At 55.0% G+C, this 27,123-nt stretch overlaps 5 protein-coding genes across 7 annotated transcripts in view; 3 read left to right on the plus strand and 2 right to left on the minus strand.

The window, feature by feature from the left end:
• The first annotated feature begins 402 nt into the window (after window positions 1–402).
• GTF2F1 (general transcription factor IIF subunit 1) lies at window positions 403–11,140 on the plus strand. The gene is made up of 12 exons (XM_030879429.3): window positions 403–772; window positions 858–904; window positions 1,448–1,520; window positions 2,919–3,112; window positions 3,935–4,105; window positions 8,477–8,661; window positions 9,225–9,378; window positions 9,468–9,649; window positions 9,751–9,824; window positions 9,897–10,035; window positions 10,220–10,337; window positions 10,445–11,140. Exons 1-12 carry the CDS (start codon window positions 761–763, stop codon window positions 10,647–10,649), a joined length of 1,554 nt encoding a protein of 517 aa, XP_030735289.1. The 5' UTR covers window positions 403–760; the 3' UTR covers window positions 10,650–11,140.
• Window positions 10,543–13,919, plus strand: PSPN (persephin). Of its 3 annotated transcripts, none has more exons than XM_060297268.1 (3): window positions 10,543–10,645; window positions 13,278–13,446; window positions 13,531–13,919. In XM_060297268.1, the coding sequence occupies exons 2-3, from the start codon at window positions 13,293–13,295 to the stop codon at window positions 13,836–13,838; spliced, it is 462 nt and encodes a 153-aa protein (XP_060153251.1). In that variant the 5' UTR covers window positions 10,543–10,645; window positions 13,278–13,292; the 3' UTR covers window positions 13,839–13,919. The 3 variants fall into 3 exon arrangements, with proteins under 3 accessions (XP_060153251.1, XP_060153250.1, XP_060153253.1); XM_060297267.1 differs by having other exon boundaries at window positions 10,545–10,645; window positions 13,237–13,446; XM_060297270.2 differs by lacking the exon at window positions 10,543–10,645 and adding an exon at window positions 11,323–12,870.
• Window positions 13,920–14,090: 171 nt separating this feature from the next.
• On the minus strand, window positions 14,091–15,995 carry ALKBH7 (alkB homolog 7). The gene is made up of 4 exons (XM_030879434.2): window positions 15,743–15,995; window positions 14,710–14,883; window positions 14,498–14,622; window positions 14,091–14,319 (listed from the first exon to the last, which is right to left on the minus strand). The coding sequence occupies exons 1-4, from the start codon at window positions 15,944–15,946 to the stop codon at window positions 14,157–14,159; spliced, it is 666 nt and encodes a 221-aa protein (XP_030735294.1). The 5' UTR covers window positions 15,947–15,995; the 3' UTR covers window positions 14,091–14,156.
• A 237-nt stretch (window positions 15,996–16,232) lies between these two features.
• Window positions 16,233–27,123, plus strand: part of MLLT1 (MLLT1 super elongation complex subunit) — a 131,130-nt gene continuing 120,239 nt past the window's right edge. The window contains exon 1 of the mRNA XM_060297271.1: window positions 16,233–17,004. Coding sequence (XP_060153254.1) covers window positions 17,002–17,004 — 3 coding nt within the window. The 5' untranslated portion in view covers window positions 16,233–17,001. The remainder of the gene's footprint in view (window positions 17,005–27,123) is intronic.
• Window positions 21,328–26,889, minus strand: CLPP (caseinolytic mitochondrial matrix peptidase proteolytic subunit). The gene is made up of 6 exons (XM_030879432.3): window positions 26,626–26,889; window positions 26,465–26,536; window positions 25,806–25,902; window positions 24,293–24,480; window positions 23,277–23,382; window positions 21,328–21,675 (listed from the first exon to the last, which is right to left on the minus strand). The coding sequence occupies exons 1-6, from the start codon at window positions 26,809–26,811 to the stop codon at window positions 21,500–21,502; spliced, it is 825 nt and encodes a 274-aa protein (XP_030735292.1). The 5' UTR covers window positions 26,812–26,889; the 3' UTR covers window positions 21,328–21,499.

Below are 27,123 nucleotides of genomic sequence, written 5' to 3' on the forward strand. Positions count from 1 at the left end.
CAGGGGCCTGCCCATTTGGGGCAGCTTGGACTTGCACAGACCCATCCTGCCAGCAGCCCATGGGGTGATCGCGCCCCATCCCCACCTAGGCCCTGACCCCTCCTGGCTCGGTTCAACGTCCCAAGGGCCCCTGGCCCGATCATTTGGCGAGACGATAGGGTTACCCCCGGGGTTAGGGGTAAGAAATGAACCCGAAAGTGGCTCAGGTAAGTGCCGCAGCAGTTGGGTGCGAAGAAGGCCTCGGTTGCTGTGGTAACGCAGCCTCCTCTGACTCACTTCCGGAGCGGAGTAGCGCATGCGCAAACGCGTCCAAGAGCCCACGAGCTGGGCGAGTTTCTCCCTCCCCTCCCAAGATGCCCGCGGTGGTAAGTGGGACGTCACGTGGGGGGGCGTTCCCACGCGGCGTGATGGGGGTTATCGGCGCTATATATTGCGGTCAGCCAGCGCTCCAGGTGTAGAAAGAGTTGTCTTTAGCTCAGAGTCGGCTTCCGCGACTCGGCCTGCTGGAGAGCTTCGCTTCCGGTATAGGCGGCCGCGCAGGCGCAGGTGTGGCACTAGAGGCCTCCGAGGTTGACCGCTGACCCAGTGCCGCCTCCGGATTGATTTTCCCAGGATCTGCTGTACCCCGGGCTTGGGGTCCTCTATCGGAGCCAGGGGCCCGACACCTTGAGGGTGGCTTCCGCGGGACCGACGGACGCGGACCCCGGGGAAGGCGAAAAGGACGAGGTTCGGACCGGTCCCCGACCATCGCCCATCGCCCATGGCGGCCCTCGTAAGTGTGCGGCGAGGCGGTTCGGGGGGTCCAGGTGGTGGGTTCTGTAGCCCCTCACTCACCGTCCTGCTTTCTCTCCCCTCAGGGCCCCAGCAGCCAGAATGTCACTGAGTATGTCGTCCGAGTTCCCAAGTAAGTCCCTGACCCTCACCTCCCCCTCTTCCCTCAAAAAGGGATTAAAATTTCACGAGCCTCCAGACGTGCCTGGCACCTCCTGATTCTCCTTCCAGGGCTGGGGTTGAGCTGAGGCCTCTGGGGCATCACTTTTTTGAATGGAGTGAATGAATGAACGAGTACATTAATATACAGTAAGACGCAGCCCCCTGCCTAGCATTCCCTCTGGCAGGAATGCCAACTGTGACTCTGCTGGGTGGATTCTTGTTGATCCTGCAAAATTCACTTCCGGGATTTTCCTCCTTCAGGAGGCATTCCCTGCCTGCCCACCCCCCGGCCCAGGGCTGAGCTCCCAATTATCCCCACATCTTGGGTTCCTAGAAATCTTTGTCCCTTTTCTCTGAATGGGCTTGGGAGTATGGATCCCACTTCCCTGACAGACTGGGAACCTCTGGGTTCTTTTATGGGCCCCCAGCATGAGCGCAGGCACAAAGGGCTGAGCCAGGGAGGGTTTACTGAAGGAATGAATGATTGAGCACTGCCTTTTCTTGTCCATTCCAGAAATACCACCAAAAAATATAATATCATGGCTTTCAATGCAGCCGATAAGGTCAACCTCGCTACTTGGAATCAGGTAAGTCCCGTTTCTGAGGGCGTGAGAGAACCTGATCCTGGCCTTGGTGGTTGTAATAGTTGCTTAGTTGTGATAGTAACTAAGGCTTAGTATCCTCAGCTGTCCCTGGGTGGAGATAAGTGATGACTAAGGCCCAGGCTGAGCTGCTGGGCATCCCTGGGGGTGAGATATGTCTGGCCCTGCAGGAGGTTTCTCCTGAAAGGAGAAATTGTGTCCACTGATGGGCATTTTTTTTTTTTTTTCTGCAGTATGTGGGCCTCTCACTGTCGTGGCCTCTCCCGTCGCGGAGCACAGGCTCCGGACGCGCAGGCCCAGCGGCCACGGCTCACGGGCCTAGCTGCTCCGCGGCACGTGGGATCTTCCCGGACCAGGGCACAAGCCCGCGTCCCCTGTAGAAAGGTCTTTGGAAACTGTCTTAGTTTGTAGAGGTTGCTATAGCAGCATACCAGAGACTGGGTGGTTTATAAACAACAGACACGTATTTATCACAGTTCCAGAGGTTGGAAGTCCAAGATCAAGGTGCCAACAAGACTTGGTGTCTGGTGAGGGTGTGCTTCCTGTTTCATAGCTGGTACCTTTTCACTGTGTCCTCACCTGGCAGAAGGGGGACGGAGCTCTCTGGAATCCTTTATAAGGGCGCACATCCCACTCATAAGGCTCCACCCTCATAACCTAATCATCTCCCAAAGGCCCCACCCCAGATACCATCACACTGGAGATTAGGCTTCAACAAATGCATTTTGGGGGAATTCCCTGGTGGTCCAGTGGTTAGGACTCCACGCTTTCACTGCCGAGGGCCGGGGTTCAATCCCTGGTTGGGGAACTAAGATCCCACAAGCTGCGCAGCAAAAAAAAGCAAAGGCATTTTGGGGGGACACAAACATCCATCCATAGCAGAAGCCATTAAAGGCTTAGAAACAGAGAATTGTAAAGTGATTTTGCCACTGTGGGGTCGAGGGCAGGTGAAGGGGACGGGGCGGAGGTGAAGGCTGTGGTCCAGGTGAGCCATGATGGGGTTTGGAGCAAACAGGTTTTGAGAAGTGGCTGGGTTCTGGGGTTTCTTTCTTTTTCTTTTCTCTTTTTTTTTTGAATTTTACTTATTTATTTTTTATACAGCAGGTTCTTATTAATTATCTGTTTTATACATATTAGTGTATATATGTCAGTGCCAATCTTTTTCTTTCTAACTTTTCACTGGGAAATAATTTCAAACTTTCAAAAAGCTGCAAAAATTGACATAGTACAGGGCTTGCCCAGATCCCTTCACCCACATTTCACCGAGCGCCTTTTCGCCAACCAGGTGGCTTTGAGTGCCCGCCGCGCAGCTTCGGGGGAGGAAAGGGTGTTGGTGGTGGGATCAGGCCCCCGGATGAGAGGTGTTGCTTCTTGTCCTCCCAGGCCCGGCTGGAACGCGACCTGAGCAACAAGAAGATTTACCAAGAGGAGGAGATGCCCGAGTCGGGCGCCGGCAGCGAGTTCAACCGCAGGCTCCGGGAGGAGGCGCGGAGGAAGAAGTACGGCATAGTCCTCAAGGAGTTCCGGCCCGAGGACCAGCCTTGGCTGCTCCGAGTCAATGGCAAATCAGGCCGGAAGTAAGTGCCGCTCTCGACCCCACTCCGTGGGTGCCCTCGGCTGAACTCTCATGTGCCTGCTGTACGGCGGGGGTAACAGCCCAGGAGTGACAGCTCATCCTCCTGCGAAGGGTTTTACTTGGGTAGATGAGCTGACGGGATGCCCGGGCAGGAGCTCTGAGGGCCGGGATGCCCGAAGCCCGGGCTCTGGTACTGTGGTACCCAGCGAGGGGCCACCTGGGGTTTCGGGGGGTGGGGAGGACAGAGGTTAGGGGGATGAAGGGCACTCTGGCAGAACAGCGAGCACAAAGGCACGAAGCGCCGAGCCCTAGGGACTGTCACAGCGCATGACAGTGACAGGGTGGGCAGGTGGATAGGGCGGTGGACGCCAGGCTGCAGCTGGACTGTGGGTGGGCTGGGGCCCAGGGGAGCCTGAAGGCTGTAGGCAGGGAAGGGGCACGCTGTAAGACTGCCTCCACTTGCGGGTGATGCCAGAGGCCAGGAGGGGGCTGGCAGTGGTTCAGCCCCCAGGAAGATTCTGCAGGCAAATCCGGAGGGGTCTGACTGTAGGGCCCTGTGTTCTTCATGGCCAGAAAGGACCATGACATGTATAATGCAAAGGAGCCCTAAGCCCGCTCTGCAAGGTGGGGAGCCGTGCTTTCCAGATGTGGAAATCCAGGCTCAGACGGTCGAAGGGCCAGCCCAAGGCCTTCCAGCCTCAGATTCTGCTGGGAGGACTCAGGTGGCTCTGGAGAGGGGGTAGGCCTGGGGTTGCAGGGGGGTGTATGAGGGTGGGGCTGGTGCCTCTTCCTCTGGCCGACAGTAACCTTGAACTCCACGCAGGTTCAAGGGCATAAAGAAGGGAGGTGTGACAGAGAACACATCCTACTACATCTTTACCCAGTGCCCTGATGGGGCTTTTGAGGCCTTCCCCGTGCACAACTGGTACAACTTCACGCCGCTGGCCAAGCACCGCACGCTCACGGCCGAGGAGGCCGAGGAGGAGTGGGAGAGGTGAGTGAGGGGGCACGACTGGAAATGAGGTGCATCCCCCGAACATCGTTCCCGGTTGGGAGCTAGGGACTCAGTGGTGACCAAGCCAGATCTCACCAGCCCCTCAGGGAGCTCCCAGTCCAGTGGGGGAATGGACCTGGGACCATCAGGGATGCATAGGGCGGTGCGAGAGCCAGGGATGGGGGAGTGGCTGAGCTGAGCCCTGGAGCAGGAATCGGCGAGCAGGGTGGGGTCTCCCGGCCTACATGGCTTCCCCCAGGCAGGTCTCACAGCTGGATCAACTGCTGGTAGGATACACATAAAATAACATTTACCAGTTTTAAGTGCACAGCTCAGTGGCTTTAAGTACATTCACACTGTCGTGCAGCCATCCGCCCCCTCCACCTCCAGAACTTTCTCATCTTCCCAAACTGAAACTCTGTCGCCATGAAACACTGACTCCCCAGCCCCTCCCCCAGCCCCCGGCCCCCACCATCTACTTCCTGTCTCTGGATCTGAGTCCTCCCTCTAGGGAGTGGAATCAGACAGTGTTTGGCCTTTTATGTCTGGTTTATATCACTGAGCATGGTGTCCTCAAGCTTTATCCACATTGTAGTGTGTATCGCTGCTTCATTTTTTAAAAATTTTAATTGTAGTAAAAAAATCTGTAAAATTTATCATCTTAACCATTTTTAAGTGTACCATTCAGTGGTGTTAAGTACATTTACATTCTTGTGTAATGGAGTTTCATTCCTGTTTTTTTTTTTTTCTTCCTTCCAGTTTAATGGAGGTGTAATTGACATCCAGCACTAAGTTCTATGTGTACAGCATAATGAGTTGACTTACATACACCATGAAATGTTTACCACAATAACTTTTAGTGAACACCCATCATCTCATATAGGTATAAAATAAAAGAGAAAGAAAAAAAATTTTTTCCTTGTGATGCGATCTCTTAGGGTTTACTCTCAAAACTTTCATATATAACATACAGCAGTGGTAATTAATCATAATCATGTCATACACTATACATCGCTAGTACTTATTTACCTTATAACTGGAAGTTTGTACCTTTTAACCACCTTCATCGAATTCCCCCTCTTGCCACTTCTGGTAACCACAAATCTGATTCCTTTCTCTGTGAGTTTGTTGGTTGAGATATCATTGACCTACATCACTATGTTCCTAGCGTACAACCTATTGATTCGATATTTCTATACATTTCAAAATGATCACCACGATGAGTCGAGTTGCATCATCACCATATAAAGATACTGTGTCATCGTTGACTCTGTTCCTATCCTGTACGTTTTATCCCTGTGACGTTTATTTTGCAACTGAAAGTTTGTACCTCGTAATCTCCCTCACCTATTTCACTCATCCCCTCACTCCTCTTCCCTCTGGCGACCACCTGTTTGTTCCCTGTATCTATGACTCTGTTTCTGTTTTGTTATGTTTGTTCTTTTTTTTTTAATTCCACATATAAGTACAGTATTTATCTTCCACATCTTGGTTATTGTAAATAGTGCTGTAATGAACATAGGGGTGCATATATCTTTTTGAGTTAGTGTTTTTCTTTTCTTCGGAAAGACACCCAGAAGTGGAATTTGGGATTCTACGGTAGTTTTAATTTAATCTCCATACTGTTTTCCACAGTGGCTGTACCAATTTACATTCCCACCAACAGTGCACGAGGGTTCCCTTTTCTCCACACCCTCACCAACCCTTGTTATTTGTTGTCTTTTGAAAATAACCATTCTGACTGGTGTGAGGTGATATCTTATTACAGTTTTTTTTTTTTTTTTTTTTCGGTACGCGGGCCTCTCACTGCTGTGGCCTCTCCCGCCGCGGAGCACAGGCTCCGGACGCGCAGGCTCAGCGGCCATGGCTCACGGGTCCAGCCGCTCCGCGGTATGCGGGATCCTCCCGGACCGGGACACGAACCCGCATCCCCTGCATCGGCAGGTGGACTCCCAACCACTGTGCCACCAGGGAAGCCCTCTTATTACAGTTTGGATTTGCATTTCCCTGATCATTTGTGATGTTGAGCATCTCTTCATGTGTTTGTTGGCATCTGTATGTCTTTTTTGGAAAAATGTCTATTCAGGTCTTCTGCCCATTTTTTTTTTTTTTTTCTCGGTACGTGGGCCTCTCACTGTTGTGGCCTCTCCCGTTGCGGAGCACAGGCTCCAGACGCGCAGGCTCAGTGGCCATGGCTCATGGGCCCAGCCGCTCTGTGGCATGTGGGATCTTCCCAGACCGGGGCACGAACCCGTGTCCCCTGCATCGGCAGGCGGACTCTCAACCGCTGCGCCACCAGGGAAGCCCTTCTGCCCATTTTTTAATCAGGTTGTTTGCTTTTTTCATGTTGAGTTGTATGAGTTCTTTGTATTTTGGATATTAACCCCTTATCAGATATATCATTTGCAAATACCTTCTCCCATTCAGTGGGCAACCTTTTTGGTTTGCTGATGGTTTCCTTCATTGTGCAAAAGCTTTTTAGTTTGGTGTTGCCCTATTTATTTTTGCTCTTGTTTCCCTTGTCTGGGGAGACATATCCAAAAAAATACTGCTAAGACCAATGTCAAAGAGTATACTGCTTATGTTTTCTTCTAGAATTTTTATGCTTTGAGGTCTTACATTTAAGTCTTTAATCCATTTTGAGTTTATTTTTGTGTGTGGTGTGAGAGAATAGTCCCATTTTCTCAATACCGTTTATTGAAGAGACTGTCTTCTCTTCATTATATATTCTTGCCTCCTTTGTCATAGATTTATTGACTATATAATGTGCGTTCATTCCTAGACTGTCTATTCTGTTCCATCGGTCTATGTGTTTTTGTGCCAGTACCATAATGTTTTGATGACTGTAGGTTTGTAGTATAGTTTGAGAGCAGGGAGCATGATACCTCCAGCTTTGTTGTTCTTTCTCAAAGTTGTTTTGGCTACTTGGGGTCTTTTGTCTTTTCATAGAAATTTCAGAATTATTTTTTTGGTTCTGTGAAAAATGCCATTGGTGTTTTGATAAGGATTGCATTGACTCTCTAGATTGCCTTGGGTAGAATGGTCGCTTTAACAATATTCATCCTCCCAATCCATGAGCATGGTGTATCTTTCCATTTGTTCGTGTCATCTTCAATTTCTTTCTTATAGTTTTCTGAGTACAAGTCTTTCACCTCCTCGGTTAGATTTATACCTAGGTATTTTGTTCTTTTGGATGCGATTGTAAATGGGATTGTTTTCTTAATTTCTCTTTCTGATAGTTTGTTGTTAGTGTGTAGAAACACAACAGATTTGTATATATTAGTTTTATATCCTGCAGTATCATTTATCAGTTCTAATTGTTTTTTTGGTGGTGTGTTCAGGATTTTCTGTATATAGTATCATGTCATCTGCAGACAGTTTTACTTCTTCCATTCCAATTCGGATTCCTTATTTTTTCTTATCTGATGGCTGTGGCTAGGACTTCCAGTACCATGTTGAATACAGCTTCATTCTTTTTTATTTATATACTACCCATGAATTCTGCTCCTGTTGTTATATACAATCCTAAGACTCTCTTTATTTTTATTATTTTTAAAATTTTTTATAAATTTATTTATTTTTGGCTGTGTTGGGTCTTCGTTGCTGCACACAGGCTTTCTGTAGTTGTGGCAAGCGGGGGCTGCTCTTCGTTGCAGTGCACAGGCTTCTCACTGCAGTGGCTTCTCTTGTTGCAGAGCACGGGCTGTAGGCACACGCTTCAGTAGTTATGGCACACAGGCTCAGTAGTTGTGGCTTGTGGGCTCTAGAGCACAGGCTTAGTAGTTGTGGCGCACGGGCTTAGTTGCTCCGTGGCATGTGGGATCTTCCCGGACCAGGGCTCAAACCCATGTCCCCAGCATTGGCAGGCAGATTCTTAACCACTGCACCACCAGGGAAGTCCCCTAAGACTGTCTTTAAATGCAATCACGTTTTTAAAAACTTTCATCACCACTCTAAATGGAAACACCAGTACCCCCGCCATTAAAAAGAAGGCACCCATGAACTACAACAAAAGCGACGGATGTGACTGTATCATATGGCCTGATTCTGTTGCCCGAGAGAGGCCCTGAGCCCAAGCGAGGTGCTGGGGCATCAGCGTCGCGTGAGGCCTTCTCCTGAGGGACTCCGGGTAGAGCGGGAACTGAAGGAGGGCCAGCTCTCCCTGTGTGATCTCAGGCTGTTGCTGCCACACCTGTGCGTCCCCATGTGCGGGGTCAGCTTGTCCCTCTTCTCACCTACATGTGTCTGTGGTTCCCCTCTGGGGAATGCCTGGTGGAAGTGCAGGGTGGCACCCGGGACAAGGCCCAGCTGCTGGAGGCGGGCTCTGGAGCCAGGCCCCTTGTCAGCCCCTGCTGTGCCCCCCACCCACAGGAGAAACAAAGTCCTGAACCACTTCAGCATCATGCAGCAGCGGCGGCTCAAGGACCAGGACCAGGACGAGGAGGACGAGGAGAAGGAGAAGCGTGGGCGCAAGAAGGCCAGTGAGCTGCGCATCCACGACCTGGAGGATGACCTGGAGATGTCCTCTGATGACAGCGAGGCCAGTGGCGAGGAGGGTGAGGCTGGCAGAGCTTCCGTGGCTGGGGTGGTCGGCACAGCTGCCTGATTAGTGCCCGGTCATAATTTATCAAGGTGGCTGTGTGATGACTCAGAGAGGTTAATGCCCCTGAAAGGAAAACTTGGTTACTCATGGGCCCCTGGGCCCGGGAGATTGTCCGCTTGGGGAAGCGCCAGGGTTGGTAGGAGGCAGCAGGGAGCCATAGGAAGGCCTCGGCCACAGCCTCAACTGGGGTTTCCAAGGAAACGGCTTAGGACTGGCCAGTTTGAGTCATGCCAGTGGGCTCTGGGCCAAGGCCTGGTCTCTGGCTGCCCAGGTGATACAGGGCAGGGATGGTGGCCCTGCGTGTGAGAGAGAAGGGGGTGGTGGGGGTGTGGAGTCGGGTTGGCCTGTGGGTGAGAGGTGCGCCCCTGGGCCAGCTCTTTGCCTCTTGGAGGAATTGGGGCCGGTCCTGGTGTCTCTCCCCAGAGGGCAAAGGCCCCAGAGACATCAGGTGTCATCGGATACACAAAGCGTGAAGTGTGCCCATCCAAGCCCCTCCCCTTGTCTCCCCTTCCCCAGGCAGCCGAGCCCTCAAAGCCAAGAAGAAGGCGCCGCCCAGCAAGGGGGGCAGGAAGAAGAAGAAGAAGAAGGGGTCAGACGACGAGGCCTTTGAGGACAGTGACGATGGGGACTTTGAGGGCCAGGAGGTGGACTACATGTCCGACGGCTCCAGGTGAGGCAGGCAGGAGGCGGATGTGAGACCCTGGGCCGGCCTGCACACGCATTCCCTCACCCTCTGCCCGCTCTGTGCTTGTCTTGCAGCAGCTCCCAGGACGAGCTGGAGGGCAAGCCCAAGGTCACCCAGCAGGAGGAGGGCCCCAAGGGCGTGGACGAGCAGAGTGAGAGCAGCGAGGAGAGCGAGGAGGAGAAGCCACCTGAGGAGGACAAGGAGGACGAGGAGGAGAAGAAGGCGCCCACGCCGCAGGACAAGAAGCGGAGGAAAGGTGGGTGCGCCTCCCCTGGCCGCGGCCCAGGCCCCTGATCTGGGATGGGGCTGGGGGGGCGGGGCCTCCGCTCCTGACGCCCCTCCTCTGACCCTGCGCAGACAGCAGCGAGGAGTCGGACAGCTCAGAGGAGAGTGACATCGACAGCGAGGCCTCCTCGGCGCTCTTCATGGCGGTAAGGCCCAGCCCGGGGCGGGGGGACGGCGTGTCCCTCTCCAGACTCACATCCCCAACTCCGGTGTCCCAGAAGAAGAAGACGCCCCCCAAGAGGGAGCGGAAGCAGTCGGGTGGCAGCTCCCGGGGCAACAGCCGGCCCGGCACACCCAGCACGGAGACGGGCAGCACTTCCTCCACCCTGCGGGCGGCCGCCAACAAGCTGGAGCAGGGTGAGTCGCCCCATCCCGCCCTGCCCGCCTCAACCTCTTGACCCCGTACTTGCCCTCCCTTTCAGCATCCTGTCTGCCTGCCCCTGAACCCCTTGCACATGTAATCCTGGCATCGCTGGCCCGGGGTTCCCCCAGGGGTCCAGCCTCCCCGCCCCAAGGCTCAGCCCCGCCTCTGCTCCCACAGGGAAGCGGACCAGCGAGACGCCGGCGGCCAAGCGGCTGCGGCTGGACACCGGGCCCCAGAGCCTGTCGGGGAAGTCCACCCCTCAGCCCCAGTCCGGGAAGTCCACTCCCAGCAGCGGGTAAGTTGGCGAGGATGGCAGGAGCAGGGAGGGGGCTTGTGGGGGGGCCTCGGAGGGGGCCTTGGGGACGGAGGGCCGCCTGCTGACACCCACCTGCCCACCTCCAGCGACGTGCAGGTGACCGAGGATGCCGTGCGCCGCTACCTGACACGGAAGCCCATGACCACCAAGGACCTGCTGAAGAAGTTCCAGACCAAGAAGACGGGGCTGAGCAGTGAGCAGACGGTGAACGTGCTGGCCCAGATCCTCAAGCGCCTGAACCCCGAGCGCAAGATGATCAACGACAAGATGCACTTCTCCCTTAAGGAGTGAGGCTCCCCCAATAAACAGGCTCTGTTTTCTAGAATCCTCGGGCTCTTGATTCCCACACTCACCACCTCCTGTCCCGCTGCCCGTCTGTCACCCCACCCTCTGAGTCTGAGGACCCCAGTGTTTTCTCCACAGTTTACTTCTCTCAGTCTCCAGTCCCCTGCTTCTGAAACCTCTAGAACTTAATCCTCTCCTTACCCCTCAGCCTCCTCCACTGGGCTTCTGCTGGGTGATCTCTTTCAGGTCTTCCTTTGACCAGTTTTCTCTTCAGCTGTGGCTTAGCCACCACCTAAACCATTCAGTACTTAGTTTCACTGTCTGTTTTCCAATTCTCCAAGTTATCTTTGTTTCTTTCTCAGATCAGCAGGTCTGTTTTGAGTGTCTGGCCCCTTCTGTTTTTGATCCCTTCTTTCACATTTTTAGTTTTAAGCATCCTTGACTTACAGTCTCCATCACACTCACCTAGGACCTGAAGCTCACGGGCATCCTGCTGTATCCTGACTCCTTTTCATGATCTGTTCTCGTGTTTTGGGATCTGGGATGGCGGGCTCATGGCCAGCTCGGGCCTCTATCTGTGAGACTCCCGCATGGTCTGCTTTGCAGGCAAGTCCTTCCAGATGGTTTTTGCCTATGCTCCCAGCAGGTGCCCCAGAAGTCCTGTCCTGAGCCCATTTTAGGTGTGGTTCTCAGCTTGTGGCTCTGTCCCTACACGGCGACAAAATCCCAAACACCCTTCTTGCTGATCTTGGCATCTGGCCCCTATTTTTCAACTTCCCAGTGATGTTTCTGGGGCTTCCCTTAGATGCTTACAAGTTGGTTAGGTGTTTATTTTATCTAGCATTGCTAGGAGTGCTGTAGCAGGAGGGCTTTTTGAGTTCGTGGATAGTCACGTTGCTGGAAGCGGAATTTGGCAGCAGGAGTACTTCTGAACCCCCGTTGGAGGGATCCAGCTGGGGGCAGGATGCCGGCCTTCCGTCTTGCCCAAGCTGGAGACTGCGAGTGGAAAACTTTCCCATCCAGTTCCACAGGCCCTTGGCTGCCGAGCGGGAATGCCTGAGACGCCAGGTTAATTCCTAGGAATGTCCCAGGTCATTCCACCCTCCCTCCCCATCCTTCCGCCAGGCCTTTTGGGAGAGAAGCAATGGCCCCTTGCCCTGGCAATTTCACCCCTGCTCTGCCTGCCACGTGGACCGAGGTCTAAGGCCTCCCCACCAGGCCGGGCCATGTGCCCCGGTGGTTCAGAGCAGGGGTCTTCCATTCAGCTTGACTTGGGTCCAAATCCCACCGGTGTTTCTTAATTCTGGGTGACTTTGGATAAGTGGCATTCCCACCCCCCATCTGAAAGTGGTCTCAATAAACAGCGCAAGAAAAACCACACCAAAACCATTGAGGCGGTCCCCTGTGGGTGGAGTTGAGGTCCTCTCCAGTCTCTTGCTGATACAAAAGGCAGCGAATAACCCTGAGCTTGCATCTTGCCTCACCTGAGGAGGATGAGTTCCTGAGCAGGTGTCCTGGATCAGGGATGTGATTTGCACCTTCTGCAGCAAATGCTCAGCGGCTACCGATTTACAGTGCTACCAACAGGCGTGCCCGTGTCACACACACACACACACACACCCAGCCGGGTGTAAGCACACTTTGATGTCTGCCAATCTTGGGTGCACAGTCTCATCCGAGTTTTAAGCCAGTCTCACCTGCGTGAGATTGAGCACCTCGTCAAACCTCCACAAGCTGTTCGTATTTCCCTTGCCTCAGAAGCTCTCGCAACTGCACAGTGCCAGGCACCATGTTACACACTAAATGCGTCTTCTGTCTGTCCTCCCCACGTGGGAGGGACTCTGGTTTAGCCCCCTTTCACGGCTGGGGATGGAGGCTCACTTCCCTGGGGTGATGGGAAGGGCAGGGAGGTCGCCGGGACCAGGGTGGGGCCTAACCGCCCCTCTGCTCTGATGCCCTCTGACCCTAGGGCAGGACTGAGGTCCCAGGGGGCTCAGGTTGGCCTTCTAGAGACAGGAGTCCCTGCGGGGTGAGCTTCCTGCCCCTGGTGTCCCAGCTCTTGGCTGTCCCCGGGCCTCTCCCCTTTCCTGTTTTGATGCTGGCCCCGCCAGGCCCGGAGACAGGGGCATGATGTCTTAATCCTCCAGGCAGGAGCCACGATGGATTCCCCATCAGCTCACCCACCTGCCAACCCACCTCTTCCCCCTACCCACATCTGCTCTACCTGGTGCGTGACACAGGGGCTACTGAGCCCCAGCACCCTGCCCAAGTGGGGAGAGCCCCCAGTGGGGGACCCACGGGGCCCCCCACCTCTCCCTCCAGATGGCAGGTCGGGTGGGGACCCTGGTTGCCCGCCCTGGGCTCGGCCCTGGCTGCCGCCACGACACTCGTAAATCAGGGGGCGGAGGGGGTGTCGGAAATAGGTCTGTGGAATGTCTGGATGGGGTATGCGGGGGGTGTGCGCCCTTAACTCTTAGAAGGATGTGCGGTATGGGGCAGGAGGAAAGGGACTGCCTGGGCCCCAGGTGTGGGACGCGGAGGCCTTTGTGACAGGGCAGCGGCCGGCAGTGAAGAGGTTATCTCCGCAGCTCAGGCGGGGGATAAATTGAGGACGCAGGGCATCTCCACCCTCAGGACCTGCCCGTCACCATGGCCACAGGACGAGTCCTGCTAGGCTCTCTGCTGCTCCTGACCCTGCACTTGGACCTCCGCGGGGGCCCTGGGGCCTGGGGGGCTTCGGTGGCAGAGGAGGAGCTCTTGTCTGAGCCAGTGGTGGACAGAGGGACCTGGAGGCCGCAGCTGGGTAAGGACCCCCAGAACCCCGTGCGCTCCCCGACTCCTTCCCGCCCAGACCCTGCCCGCTGTCAGCTGCCCCCTGTCCCCGCAGGCACCCGCCCGCGCCGAGCCCTGGCCGGTCCGTGCCAGCTGTGGAGCCTACCCTTGCCCGTGGCCGAGCTGGGCTTGGGCTACACGTCGGAGGAGACGGTCATCTTCCGCTACTGTGCCGGCAGCTGTCCCCGCGGCGCCCGCACCCAGCACGGCCTGACGCTGGCCCGGCTGCGGGGTCAGGGCCGAGCCCACGGTGGGCCCTGCTGCCGCCCCACCCGCTACGCCGATGTGGCCTTCCTCGACGATCGCCACCGCTGGCAGCGGCTGCCCCAGCTCTCGGCGGCAGCCTGTGGCTGCGGCGGCTGAGAATGCCCGGCCTGGGGCCCTGCAGCCGCTGGAGGAGCTCAGCTGACTTATTTATTGGAGGCTTGGATGCTGAGGCGAAGAGAAGGGGAGGTGGTTTGGGCCGCCAGCAAGGGGCGCAATAAAGGAAACTGCTCCTCCAGCCTCGTGAGTGTGTGTCCTGCCGGGGATGCTCCCGACGGGTGGGCAGGTGGGGTCCCGGGCTTCCCCTGCAGATTCCAGCCCCCCAAAACAGCCGGTGCCAGGAAGGCCAGTTTGTCCACTCTCCAACTTTATTCACAAACACGGTGTCTTGAGCAGCTGGGGGGGAGGGCCCCGGGGTCAGCAGGGTGGGGGAAGCTGCCCGGGCTCCCCAGGCCCCATCCCCTCAGGGAGGGAGCGGCAGATCACAGAGATGCGTCGGCCCCGGGGAACCCGACGCTCCCCAAAAAAGGACTCTTCATCCCGAAGGATCTCGTGAGAGAAGTCATAACGGGCCGAACCCCTGCAAGAGAAAATAGAGGCTGTGGCCGGGTGGGGTGAGGGCAGCCCCTGTTCCAGGCAGAGCGCCTGCGGTGGGGGGTAGAGTCTGCTGTCAGGGCTGAAGGAGAGAAGGTGCTCAGAGTGCTGGGTGGGCATCTCAGGAGTTACTGGTGGGGTGGGGGCTCCCTGGCTGCCAGTACCTAAGGATGTAGAGGGAGCCCGGCTCCAGCAAGAGTTCCAGCCACTCCCCTGGCTCCTGGGTGTGCACCAGCCGCATGACGCTGGGAGACAGCAGGGACAGGCCAGCAATCGTGGATCCACAGAACTGGAAGAGGGGACACACTGGCAGGTGGGCTTTGGCCTGGCCGGCTCACCCCCAGCCGGGAACTCCAAGGCACTGGCCTCTGCACACCTTGATGCTGTCCACGTGTGGCTTGATGTACCCCCGAGGTTCCAGGTCCAGCACGTGCACCGAGGAGAGCAGGGTCTGGCCGGGGCCAAAGGCGGCTGCCTGCACACGCTGCAGGATCGACCGGCTTGCCTCTGACCAGCGCGACTTCTCTGTCTCTCGGAAGCCGTGGATGGCCTGCCCAGAGAGCTCAGGTCAAGCCTGGAAGCTCCCAGGGGGGAAAAGGGAAACTAAGGCACATTGTGGGGCTAGGGTGGGTTGGGGGAGAGGGTGGTGGAAGTGCAAAGCAAAGGCCTGGTTTTTCCAGCATGACCCTTGACCCCACCCTCAACTCACAACCTTGGTCCTATCTACCCCATGATGCTGGGTCTCAGACCCCAACCCTGACCCATCTGGGTCTGGCCTTAGTCGTTTTTTAAAAAATATTATTTATTTTTGGCTGTGTTGGGTCTCCGTTGCTGCGCGCAGGCTTTCTCTAGTTGCGGCGAGCGGGCTTCTCATTGCGGTGGCTTCTCTTGTTGCGGAGCACGGGCTTCAGTAGCTGTGGCGTCTGGGCTCAGGAGTTGTGGCACATGGGCTTAGTTGCTCCGTGGCGTGTGGGATCTTCCTGGACCAGGGATCGAACCCCTGGCCTCAGTCCTTTCTACCCACCATCAGGCTCCAATTCAGTCCCAGATGCCGTCCCTAATGCTGGCCCAGCTTCAATATTCACAACATGATCCCACCCAACACCAGGTCCACCCCCAACCCGTGACCCTCCCTCACTCCCTCCACACCGTTTCCGCCCCTAACTTTGGTCCTGTTCCCCAAACACCCCTCAGTTCCAGGTTCTGCCTCCTGTTACGACCCAGCCCTCATGTCCAAAGCGCTCTCCCTGCCCGCAAGGCCCCTCCCTCAGCTTCAAGACACTGCCCCCATTCCCAGGTCCCGCCCCCAGATGTAGCCTCGCCCACCCCAGGGCTCCACTCCCCGTCCCGCCCCTAACGTCCCAGGTCCCGCCCCGCTGTGGCTCCGCCCCCAGCGCCAGCAGCCTCACCGCGTCCCAGTGATCGTACTCGTATCGACGGCGGCGCAGCTGGGGTTCCAGCTCGCTGCTCAGTGTCTCCTCCTCGGCCGCGCTCAGGAAGCCGGGCCGTACCACGGCCGCGTCCCGTAGGCGGCTTAGCACGGCCGGCCCCGAGCCCCGCACCCAGCCCTGCCCGGCCACGCTCCGCAGCGCTAGCCGCCCACTCCCGGCCATAGCCCCGGAGCCGGGTCGTGCAAGCTGCCGGGGTCAGGAGCACGCCCCCGCCCCAGAGCCATTGGCTGTGGTTACGCCGAGTCCTTCCAGCGATTGGCGTTTCTCAGAGTCCCGCCTCTCGCTCAAGGCTACTGGTTGTTAGTCGGCTCGCCCTCTCGAGCTATTGGCTCTCCCCATAATCCGCCTCCTCTCCCGCGGTATTGGGCGCCATCGACCGCAGTGACTCAGACTAATGGCTGTGCCTAAAGTCCGTCTTCCAGAGGGCGGGGCGGCGGTGGGCGAAGGCTTGATAGGGCCGGGGGTCAGAGGTCAGGGGTCATAGAAGGATTGGGCCAAGGCTAGAGGTTAAGGGCGGAGTACAGCTAGGCTGAGATCTAGGGGTCAAGGGAGTGACGTCAAGGCTGTGATTATGGGCTGGGGCCAGGTTTGTGGAGTTAGGGGATTCAGTCAAAGGTCAAAGCGAGGCGCCTCCCGTTCCCCCTCTCTTTACTGGGTCATTCCCACCCCCATACAAACAGCCTGGCTCCCAGCTTAAAAACAGGACATAAACAAAAGATCCTCCTCCTTTAATGGTAGAATTGTCATGTCACCATTTTGCAGGCCTTATTGGAATATTGGTGGTTCTAGACAAGGACCCTCATTCCCTCCTAACGTCATGAAAGAGGGACAACTGGATTTAATGTGCCTCCTGCTAGGAGGCACCCTCAACTGAGAGGTCATTTGCCAAAAAGCGGAACGTGAATCCGATCAGATTTGTCTAGATTCATACACCAGGTTACCGGAAACACCAAGGACAGAATCACATCATCAAAATTCAGACAGAGGGAAAGTCCACAAGACAAACAACGATGTTTCTCCAACCGGTGAATTTCAAGGAAAGAGAAGAAAAAGAGGGAGAGATTGAGAGATTAAGGGGAAACCTGCAGTAATAAGACACTTAAAGATTTATCAACCAGCGGCAATGCCTGCACCTTATTGGGATCCTGATTGGAACAAACTAAAAAAAAGAAATAGCGACAGCCAGGGAAATTTTGACATGGGTTGAATATTCGACCATGGTAAGTGTTGTTATTTTTTTAAAGTTTGAAAATGATATTGTGGTTGTCTTTTTAAAGATTCCTTATCCTTTTGTCTATTTATTTATTTTTTAAATTTTTACAGGTTTTTTTTTTTTTTTTTTGCGACACTGCTTGGCATGTAGGATCTTGGTTCCCTGACCAGGGGTTGAACCTGTACCCCCTGCAGTGGAAGCGTGGATTCTTAACCACGGGACCACCAGGGAAGTCCCTATTTACTTATTTATTTATTTAGTTTTAGCTGCGTTGGGTCTTCGTTTTGGGGGCCGGCTTTCTCCAGTTTTGGCGAGCGGGAGCTACCCTTCATTGCGGTGCACAGGCTTCTCATTGTGGTGGCTTCTCTTGTTGCGGAGCACGGGCTCTAGGCACTTGGGCTTCAGTACTTGTGGCATGTGGGCTCAGTAGTTGTGGCTCATGGGCTCTAGAGCGCAGGCTCAGTAGTTGTGGAGCACAGGCTGAGTTGCTTCACGGCATGTGGGATCTTCCCGGACCAGGGCTCGAAAAGCCGTGTCCCCGGCATTGGCAGGCAGATTCTTAACCACTGCGCCACCAGGGAAGTCCCCATATTTATTTATTCATTTATTGGCTGCGTTGGGTCTTCGTTGCTGCACGCGGGCTTTCTCTAATTTCAGCGAGCAGGGGTTACTCTTGGTTGTGGTGCGCTGGCTTCTCATTGCAGTGGCTTCTCTTGTTGCGGAGCATGGGCTCTAGGCACATGGGCTTCAGTAGTTGTGGCACACGGGCTCCGTAGTTGTGGCTCGCGGGCTCTAGAGCGCAGGCTCAGTAGTTGTGGCACACGGGCTTAGTTGCTCCGTGGCATGTGGGATCTTCCCGGACCAGGGCTCGAACCCGTGTCCCCTGCATTGGCAGACGGATTCTTAACCACTGAGCCACCAGGGAAGCCCCCCCTATTTATTTTTATTTTTTTTATTTTTTAAATTTGTTTTTGGCTGCGTTGGGTCTTCGTTGCTGTGCGTGGGCTTTCTCTAGCTGTGGCAAACGGGCTACTCTTTGTGTGGTGCGCAGGCTTCTCACTGCGGTGGCTTCTCTTGTTGCAGAGCACAGGCTCTAGGGGCGCAGGCTTCAGTAGTTGTGGCTCACAGGCTCTAGAGTGCAGGCTCAGTAGGTGTAGCGCACGGGCTTCCTTGCTCCGCGGCATGTGGGATCTTCCCGGACCAGGGCTTGAACCCGTGTCCCCTGCATTGGCAGGTGGATTCTTAACCACTGTACCACCAGGGAAGTCCCCCCGTATTTATTTTTCATTAACTTTCTTTTTTGAATGAAAGATTCTTTAAATTCCGTAGTGCTTTATAATTTTCAAAAGTTTTACACACACGATTTCATATAATCCCATAATAACCCTTTTTTAAATCCCCTACGCCTATATTGGCCCTCTCCCCTTCCCTCTTCCCACTGGTAACCACTAGTTTGTTCTCTGTATCAGGGGTCCTCAACCCCTGGGCCGCGGACTGGCCTTTTTGGAACCGGACTGCACAGCAGGAGGTGAGTGGCAGGCAAGCAAGCGAAGCTTCATCTGCTGCTCCGCATCGCTCCCCATCGCTCGCGTTACCACCCCCAATGTCCTTGGAAAAGTTGTCTTTCACAATTGACTAGTTTGTTGTACTTCTTTAGATTCCACATATTAGTGATACCATACAGAATTTGTCTTTCTGTCTGACTTAATTCACTTAGCTTAATACCCTCCAAGTCCATCCATGGTGCTGCAAATGGCAAAACCTCGTTCTTTTTCATGGCTGAGTAGTATTCCACCGTGTATATATACACCACATCTTCTTTATCCATTCCTCTGTTGATGGACACTCTGGTTGCTTCCATATCTTGGCTATTGTAAATAACGCTATGAACATTGGGGTGCATGTACCTTTTCTAATTGGAGTTTTTGTTTTTTGGGGATATATGCCCAGGAGTGGAATTGCTGGGTCATGTGGTAGTTCTATTTTTAGTTTTTTGAGACATAAAGATTCCTTATCCTTTTAGAAATACATACCGAAATATTTACAGATGAAATGAAAAGCTGGGATTTTCTTCAAAGTAATACAGTGCCATGGGGGGTGGGGGGGAGGGGCGAATCACAATTGGCCGTGAATGGGTAATTCTTGAGTTGGTGTGATGGGTACGTGAGACCTCATTATCCTAATTTCTCAACTTTTGTATACATTATAAGGTGTGCACAATGAAAAGTTCAGCTAAATGTATCCGATGAATGAAGCCAAATTAAAAAGTCCTCTGGGGCTTCCCTGGTGGTGCAGTGGTTAAGAATCTGCCTGCCAATGCAGGGGACACGGGTTCGAGCCCTGGTCCAGGAAGATCCCACATGTCACAGAGCAACTAAACCCGTGAGCCACAACTACTGAGCCTGTGTGCCTAGAGCCCGTGAGCCACAACTACTGAGCCCGTGTGCCACAACTCCCGCACGCCTAGAGCCCGTGCTCCGCAACAAGAGAAGCCACCGCAGTGAGAAGCCCGCGTACCACAACGAAGAGTAGCCCATGCGTAGCAACGAAGACCCAATGCAACCAAAAATAAATAAATAAAACAAATAAATTTTTTTAAAAGCCCCCTGAATTAAAAAAAAAAAAAAGAAATTGACCTCAACACACCCTCCAGCGACAGCCCCAAGTTCTCTGTTCTCCTTGACAGCAAAATTCCTTAAAAGACTTGTTTAGCTCCAATATTTTCCAGCCCCTTCTCTCTGGCTCCACTCCAATCTGGTTTTTGGCCCCCAAAGCACCGAAAGTGTTCTTATTTATCTAAGGCCACTCGTGATTTCCGAGGTCCAAACGCCATAGCCAGTTCTCAGCCTGACCACTAAGTCATAGACATGCTGAAGTCTCCTACATTTTTATTTCCAACCCTGACCCCAGACTTACCCATCCCCTGGGATGTCTGGGGCACTTGGACATCAAACGTCCAAAACCGGCTCCTGATCGTGGCCCCCAATCCTGCTCCTCCTGAACTTTCCCAGGAACGTCTTATCTTTCCTTCCATCTTTCTAGCTGCTTTGGGCCAATGCCTTGGAGTTTTGGGAGGTGACTTTCTCTCTCAAATTTCACATTGCAGCTGACAGCCATGCCTGTAGTTTTTGTTTTGTTTTGTTTTTTGCGGTACACAGGCCTCTCACTGCTGTGGCCTCTCCCGTTGCGGAGCACAGGCTCCGGACGCGCAGGCTCAGCGGCCACAGCTCATGGGCCCAGCCGCTCCGCAGCATGTGGGATCCTCCCGGACCGGGGCACGAACCCGTGTCCCCTGCATCGGCAGGCGAACTCTCAACCACTGAGCCACCAGGGAAGCCCCTTGCCTTTAGTTTTGATTTATTTGAAAAATTTATTATTATTATTATTTCTGACTGTGTTGGGTCTTCGTTGCAGTGTGTGGGCTTCGCATTGCGGTGGCTTCTCTTGTTACAGAGCACAGGCTCTAGGCATGTGGGCTCAGTAGTTGTGGCGCACGGACTTAGTTGCTCCTCGGCATGTGGGATCTTCCCAGACCAGGGATGGAACCTGTGTCCCCTGCATTGGCATAAGGATTCTAAACCTCTGCGCCACAGGGGAAGTCCCAGCCCTGCCTTTAAAAGCTGGCTAGAATCTGACCTCTCTCACCACGTGTCGGGAGCCGTCAGCCTTCCTCTGGGTGATTACAAGTTTCCTCACTGGTCTCCTGGTTTCTGTGCTTGCCGCTCGCCACCCACCACTCTGTGGTTCCTTTTTGTTCTTCTTCTTGAAACCCTCTATGGGGCATCTCCCTCCTTGCTCAGACCTACCAGGCCTTTTACGACCTGTATTCCTCCCCTTCCTGCTCTCATCTTCTCCTCTCTCCCCCTCACTCTCTCCAGCCACCCCAGCCTCCTCGTGCTTCCGCCCATGTGCCAGCCACAGTCCCGCCACAGGGCCTTTGCACTTGCCATGCCGTCTGCCTAGACTGCTGTCTCCCAAGATAGCAAGCTTGCTCCCCCCACCCTCTGCAAAGACCTCCTTCAGGTCTTTGCTCAAATGTCACCCTCTCAGCAAGGCCTTTGCAGGCCACCCCATCTAAAACTGTCACACACACACACACACACGTTGCATACCTCTTGCCCTGACTTTTTAAAAAACTGTCTACTCCCACAAGAATGTAAGTTTCTTCCAGACAGGGATTTCTGTGTTTTCTTCCCAGTAAGTTGCGGCCTCTGGAGCAGTGCCTGGAATGTAGGCTCAGTAGCTTTGCTGAAGTTAGGAAGCTGAAGGTCAGGGTGTAGGCACACGTGTGCCGTGGTGGAGGATGGAGGGAAGCCACCACAGCCGGGAGCAAAGTCTACAAAGATTTAATTTAAAATCACAGTGTCTCAGCTGGGATACCCACCCGGAGGGGCACCCCCAAATCCAGAGTTCCTCAAGGGTCCCCTCTAGGCTCAGTGTCGAGGGCTGGGCAGGCCTGGCGCCTCCACTTTCCTCCGGAGGGCGAGGGTGAGGGGCAGCTCTCAGGCATTCGCTGGGGCAGGTTCTGCCACTGCTGCCGCCGCCGCCACCGGCTCCTTCTGCACCAGCTCAGGCTCGTCCTCACCGTCCTGGGGAGGGTGGACCAGAACCTTGTCCAAGATGCCAAACTCCTGGGCCTCCATGGGGCTCATGTAGCGGTCCCTCTCCATGGCTGACTCTGCGGGGGAAGCAGAAGTGGGATGAGGGTGGTTAGGAGTGGAGACCTGGGGCCACGTTTGGGTCCCCGATCCACCCAAGTCCTCCTTGTGTGATCTTGGCCTCCCTGTCTCTGCGCCTCAGTTTCCCCATCGGTAAAACACCTGTTTCAGTTGTGTGTGTGTGTGTGTGTGTGTGTGTGTGTGTGAACTTATTGATGTGTAAGTGCACATCCAGGAGAAGGTGTGGATCATGGAAGTGGACAGTGTGGTGATTTTCAGACTGAACCCACCCACGTGGCCGGCACCTAGATCAGAGCCCCCCGAAATGCCGTCGGGGCCATGTCTAGCCACTAACTGTCCCCACCCACTGCCCTAACAGTGGCCTAATGGCATGGAGCCGTTATGCCAGTTTTTGCCCCTTAAACACATAACCACAGGGACTTCCCCGGCGGTCCAGCGGTTGAGACTCTGCGCTTCTACTGCAGGGGGCGCAGGTTCAATCCCTGGTCGGGGAACTAAGATCCCCGCATGCTGCGTGGCACAGCCAAAAAAATTAATTAATTAATTTAAAAAGTAAATAAAGAAACACATAACCACTGAGCATTTACTCCTTCTTCCACTCAGCACTGTGTTTCTGAGATTCATCCAGGCTGTGGACCGGTCCTCATGGCGGTACAGCATCCCACCTCGTGACTAAGCACCACCACTGACCACTCATTCCCCTGCTGTCAGGCGTTTCGGTATTTTCCCGTTTGGGACCATAGGAATGGGGCTGCCTTCCTGACTACATCTTCGGACAGAAGCACCCAATTCCCTCGGTTATACGCCGAGCAGAACCACCACGCATCTTTCTGTGTGTTCAGCCTCAGTGCCCGACAGCTTTCGGAAGTGGCTGTATGGTTTTCACCGCCGCCTGCAGTGGATAAACGTTCCAGTGGCTCCACGCTCCCCTCAGCACTTGGGGGTGTCAGTATTTTCTATTTGAGCCGTTCCAGTGGATTGAAATGGTATCTCATCGTGGCCTTGATTTGCCTTTCCTGATGATGTCATTATTAAACATCATCACTAGAAGTGATGAGCCTCCTGACTTCTGTTTCTTGACCATTTGGAATATTCTTTGTGGGAGACCCTGTTCAAAACCTTTGGACCTATTTCTTTTTTTTTGTTTTGGCCGCGCTGCATGGCTTGCGGAATCTTAGTTTCCCCGACCAGGGATTGAACCCGAGCCCTCGGCCATGAAAGCACGGAGTCCCAACCACTGGAAAGCCCGGGAATCCCCCTGGACCTAGTTCAATGAAGTTTTGGGGAGGCTCCTGTAAATGAGTCTTTTTAAAGTGCTCAGAACAGGGGTTCTCAACGCGGGTGGGTTCTGATCCCCAGGGGATGCTGGGCGATGTCTGGAGACAGTTTTGGCCGTCACAACTGGAGGTGCTGCTGGCATCTAGTGGGCAGCGCCCCGGGATGTGCCACACCTCCTACAGTGCCCAGGCAGGCCTCCATCACAGAATGATCCAGCCCTGGTGTCAGCAGCACAGAGGTCCAGAGGCCTGACCCGTACATATGTGTTGGTTACAATAGAAGGGAGCAGCTGGGGGCCTGCGTGGGGCAGGAGGGTGCTCACCGATCACGTGCAGGCTCTGTTTGGTGTGCTTGGCGTAGATGCCGTAGAGCTGCTTCTTGAGTTTAATGATTTCCTCCGCCTGGATGGCGATGTCTGTGGCTTGGCCCTGGGGGGTCGTCCCAAGAGGGAGAAGGTTGCGATCAGCATCTGCCACTCACGGGGAGACTGGAGATGGGACTCGGAAGCCTGCCCTGGGCGTTGGCTGCCAGTTTTCAAGCAGGTGGGACAGGGCTTTGTGAGTCCCTCCACAGCCTGCTTCAACCTCACCGCCTCCAGGAAGGCTTCCGGAATCAACTCTATGTTCTTATTTTCTGCAGCTGGGGCCTCCCTGACCAGGAGGAACAGCTCCTCCCAGGGCAGCTAATTCCTAAAGATTTTCAACCGCTGTCCAGAGTACACTTCTCACGTGCAAAGCAGCCAATCCAAGCCCACATCCCCAACACCTCCTCTGTTCTCACACCGTGGGTCACCATCCCCCTGCCCCATCGCCCCAGGGTACCAGACAACTAGGGACAGTCCCTACACCCCAGAGCCCACTGCAACTACTTACGCTAGCCAGTCTTAAGCCTCGCTCATTCCTGCCTGCACAAACCACAATGAAGGCTCTTGCCTGCACTTTCCTCCCGACCAACCCTGGTGCCTCTCTCTCTGCGTGGCCCCCGTGGCCTGGCACACTCCCTCCTCTTGGGATCTGTGAGTAACAAACTGTCTTTTCAATGGCAGCCCTCTCCTGACCTCTTGGCCTCACTATACCTGCACATTAATAAAACCTACTTCTTTTGTTGTTGTTGGCCAAGCCACATGGCTTGCGGCATCTTAGTTTCCCGACCAGGGATTGAACCCGCGCCCTCAGCAGTGAAAGCGTGGAGTCCTAACCACTGGACCGCCAGGGAAGTCCCCAAAACCTACATTTTTAAAACATTCACACCCCCACGTGGCTTCCGTCTGTCCGGCTGGTCCTTCTGTCTAGACCCCCACCCCCATCCCCAAAGCAGCTCACGGGGCCCGGCACTCACCCGGGCGCCCCCGGAGGGCTGATGGATCATGATGCGGGAGTTGGGGAGCGAGTGGCGCATGCCCGGGGTGCCAGCGGCCAGAAGCAGGGAGCCCATGCTGGCCGCCTGGCCCACGCACCACGTGCAGATGGGGTTCAGGATGTACTGCATCGTGTCGTAGATGGCCAGGCCCGAGGTCACCACGCCACCTGTGGGTGGAGGGGGGCAAGTGAGGGGCTGTGCCCTCCTTTCCTTAGGGCAGCCTCTGGCCCTGGGGAGGGCTGGTGAAGCCCTTTAAAGCCGGGGTCCCAAACACAAGTACTACCAGGGATAGGAAGGTGACAGAAGCAGGTGACACAGGCCAGGTGGGAGCAAAAAATGAGGACTTGCTCCAGAGTGAGCTGACAGTTGCCACACGTGCATGTGGGCCCAGGGCGGGGGCCAGATCTGCCAAATTTTCAAGAGAAACTAGAAATTGGGAGCGTAGTGGCTAAGAGTGAAGGCTCTGGAGCCAGCCTGCCTGGGTTTGACCCCCCTTGCTGGGCAGTTACTCATGTGTGACCTGGGGCAAGTTACTCAGACTTTTGGAGCTACAGTGCCTCCTTGTAGATGGCAAATAACTAAACAGTATCGATCACGTGAGGTTGTGTGAAGATAAAATGAATTAAATGCCTATAAAGTGCTTAGAAAAGTGCCTGGCACAGTAAACGATCAATCAGGATTGGCTATTCAGGGAACTCCCTGGTGGTCCGGTGGTTAGGATTCAGCACTTTCACTGCCATGGGCCTGGGTTTGATCCCTGGTCAGGGAACTAAGATCCCGCAAGTTGCAGGGCACGGCCAAACAAAACAAAACAGAACAAAACAAAAAGTTTGGCTATTCTCCCTTTTCTTGTGGGGGCAGGACAGAATCTACCAATTTAAAAATCTCGACAACCAAGTCAGGTTGGTAAAAACGTTATTTGTGGACTTCCCTGGTGGCGCAGTGGTTAAGAACCTGCCTGCCAATGCAAGGGACACGGGTTCGAGCCCTGGTCTGGGAAAATCCCACATGCCACGAAGCAACTAAGCCCATGGGCCACAACTATTGAGCCTGCGCTCTAGAGCCCGCGAGCCACAACCACTGAGCCTGCGTGCCACAACTAGTGAAGCCCACGCGCCTAGAGCCCGTGCTCCGCAACAGAGAGGAGCTACCGTAATGAGAAGCCCGCGCACCGTAACGAAGAGTAGCCCCCGCTCGCTGCAGCTAGAGAATGTCCGCGCGCAACAACGAAGACCGAACGCAGCCAAAAATAAATAAATAAATTTATTAAAAACAAAACAAAACAAACAAAACACGTTACCTGTGAGATCAAACAGGCAGGTTCAGGTGCCTGTTTAAAAGCAAGGGAAGAGGCAGCTTTTGGAGGTTTCAAGGCATTTTGGGGGGATTCTGAAGGAAGCTCTGCACCCTTTCTTGCTCCAGAGAGAGGACATCCCTGATTGGGGTCTCAGTCCCCCGGAGGACCCTGGCACCGGGGGAAGGCCCTGCTCACCGGGGCTGTTGATATACATGTGGATGGGCTTCTTGTTGCTCTCCGATTGCAGGAACAGCAGCTGCGCGATGACCAGACTGGCGACACTGTCGTCGATCTGCAAGTGGGGCGGGGAGGGGTGTCCCCAGATAGGGGTGAAGGCATAAGGGAGGCAGTTATGGGTCGGCTGAGGATGAGTCAGGGCACCAGAATGGGGGGTCAGAGCCCAAGGAAGATGGATCAGGAAGACTTCAGAACCCAGGAGGTGATGTGGTGCGGGGTGGGGCTGGGGGGATCCAGACCCAGGTGGTTTGGCTTACAGGAAGGGTGGGGTCAGTACACACTGGGCCCAGGAAGGGAAGGGGTAAGGAGGCTGGGGAGAGTGATTGGAGCCCAGGATTGGGGAGGAGGGTCATTGGTGAGGGAGCGAGTCAAGAGATTAGGAAGGGAGAAGCAGAGGATTTAAGGAAGGCGTAGAAAGGGTACTAAGGGCCAGTAAGGAGGATCAGAGGGTTTATGTGCCCTGGAAGGGGGGTGGGTGTGGGTGTCAGGTTGGGACAAGAGCGGAGCCTAGGGAGGAACGTCAAGGGGGGTAAGTCCGGATATCAAGGACGTGTGAGGGGGAGGGGAGCAGGGGGTCTGGGCAGGCGCAGGGGAGGATCCGTGCACGGGGCACTCACCGGGCCCATGACGCACACGATGCGCTCCCGCAGCAGCCGAGAGTAGATGTCATAGGCGCGCTCGCCGCGACCCTGGAGGAGAAAGATGGGGGTGAGGGTCAGGGACCCTCCGTGCCCCAGCCCTCTCACCCCCGGGCCGTGTCCCCGCCTGGCCACTGTACCGTCTGCTCCACCACGATGGGAACGAGCGGGAGCGCCCGGGCCGCCGTCGCGTGCAGGCTCCGCTGCAGGGCCAGGCTGTTCTCGGGTGTCCGCTGCGGGGGAAAGCGGGCGGCGAGGCGAGACCCCAGTGCGGGGCACAGACCTGCTGCAACCCGGACCCCCCCCACCAATATTTGGGGCCACATCGCAGCGCAAGTTCCTCTGTAAGATGCCGGAACTACAACTCTCGGCGTGCTCTGCGCCCACGGCGCTTGCTCAGGAGGCCGCCCACTTCCGGGAAGCGTGGGGGCACGTTTAGGGGTGGGGCGAGGGCGGGGCGGAACCTGAAAGGGTGTGGCCAGAGAAGGGACGCTGGAGCGGAGTCGGGAGCTACTTTAAAGCCGCAGTTTGTGTCTCTTTCCCAAAGAATCGTCATAGTTTTCTGCGCTTCCTTGCTTATTTCAAAAATCAATTCCGGGGCTTCCCTGGTGGCGCAGTGGTTAAGAATCCGCCTGACA

The sequence above is a fragment of the Globicephala melas genome, chromosome 3 (assembly GCF_963455315.2).
Source record: "Globicephala melas chromosome 3, mGloMel1.2, whole genome shotgun sequence".
Classification (NCBI taxonomy): Eukaryota; Metazoa; Chordata; class Mammalia; order Artiodactyla; family Delphinidae; genus Globicephala; species Globicephala melas.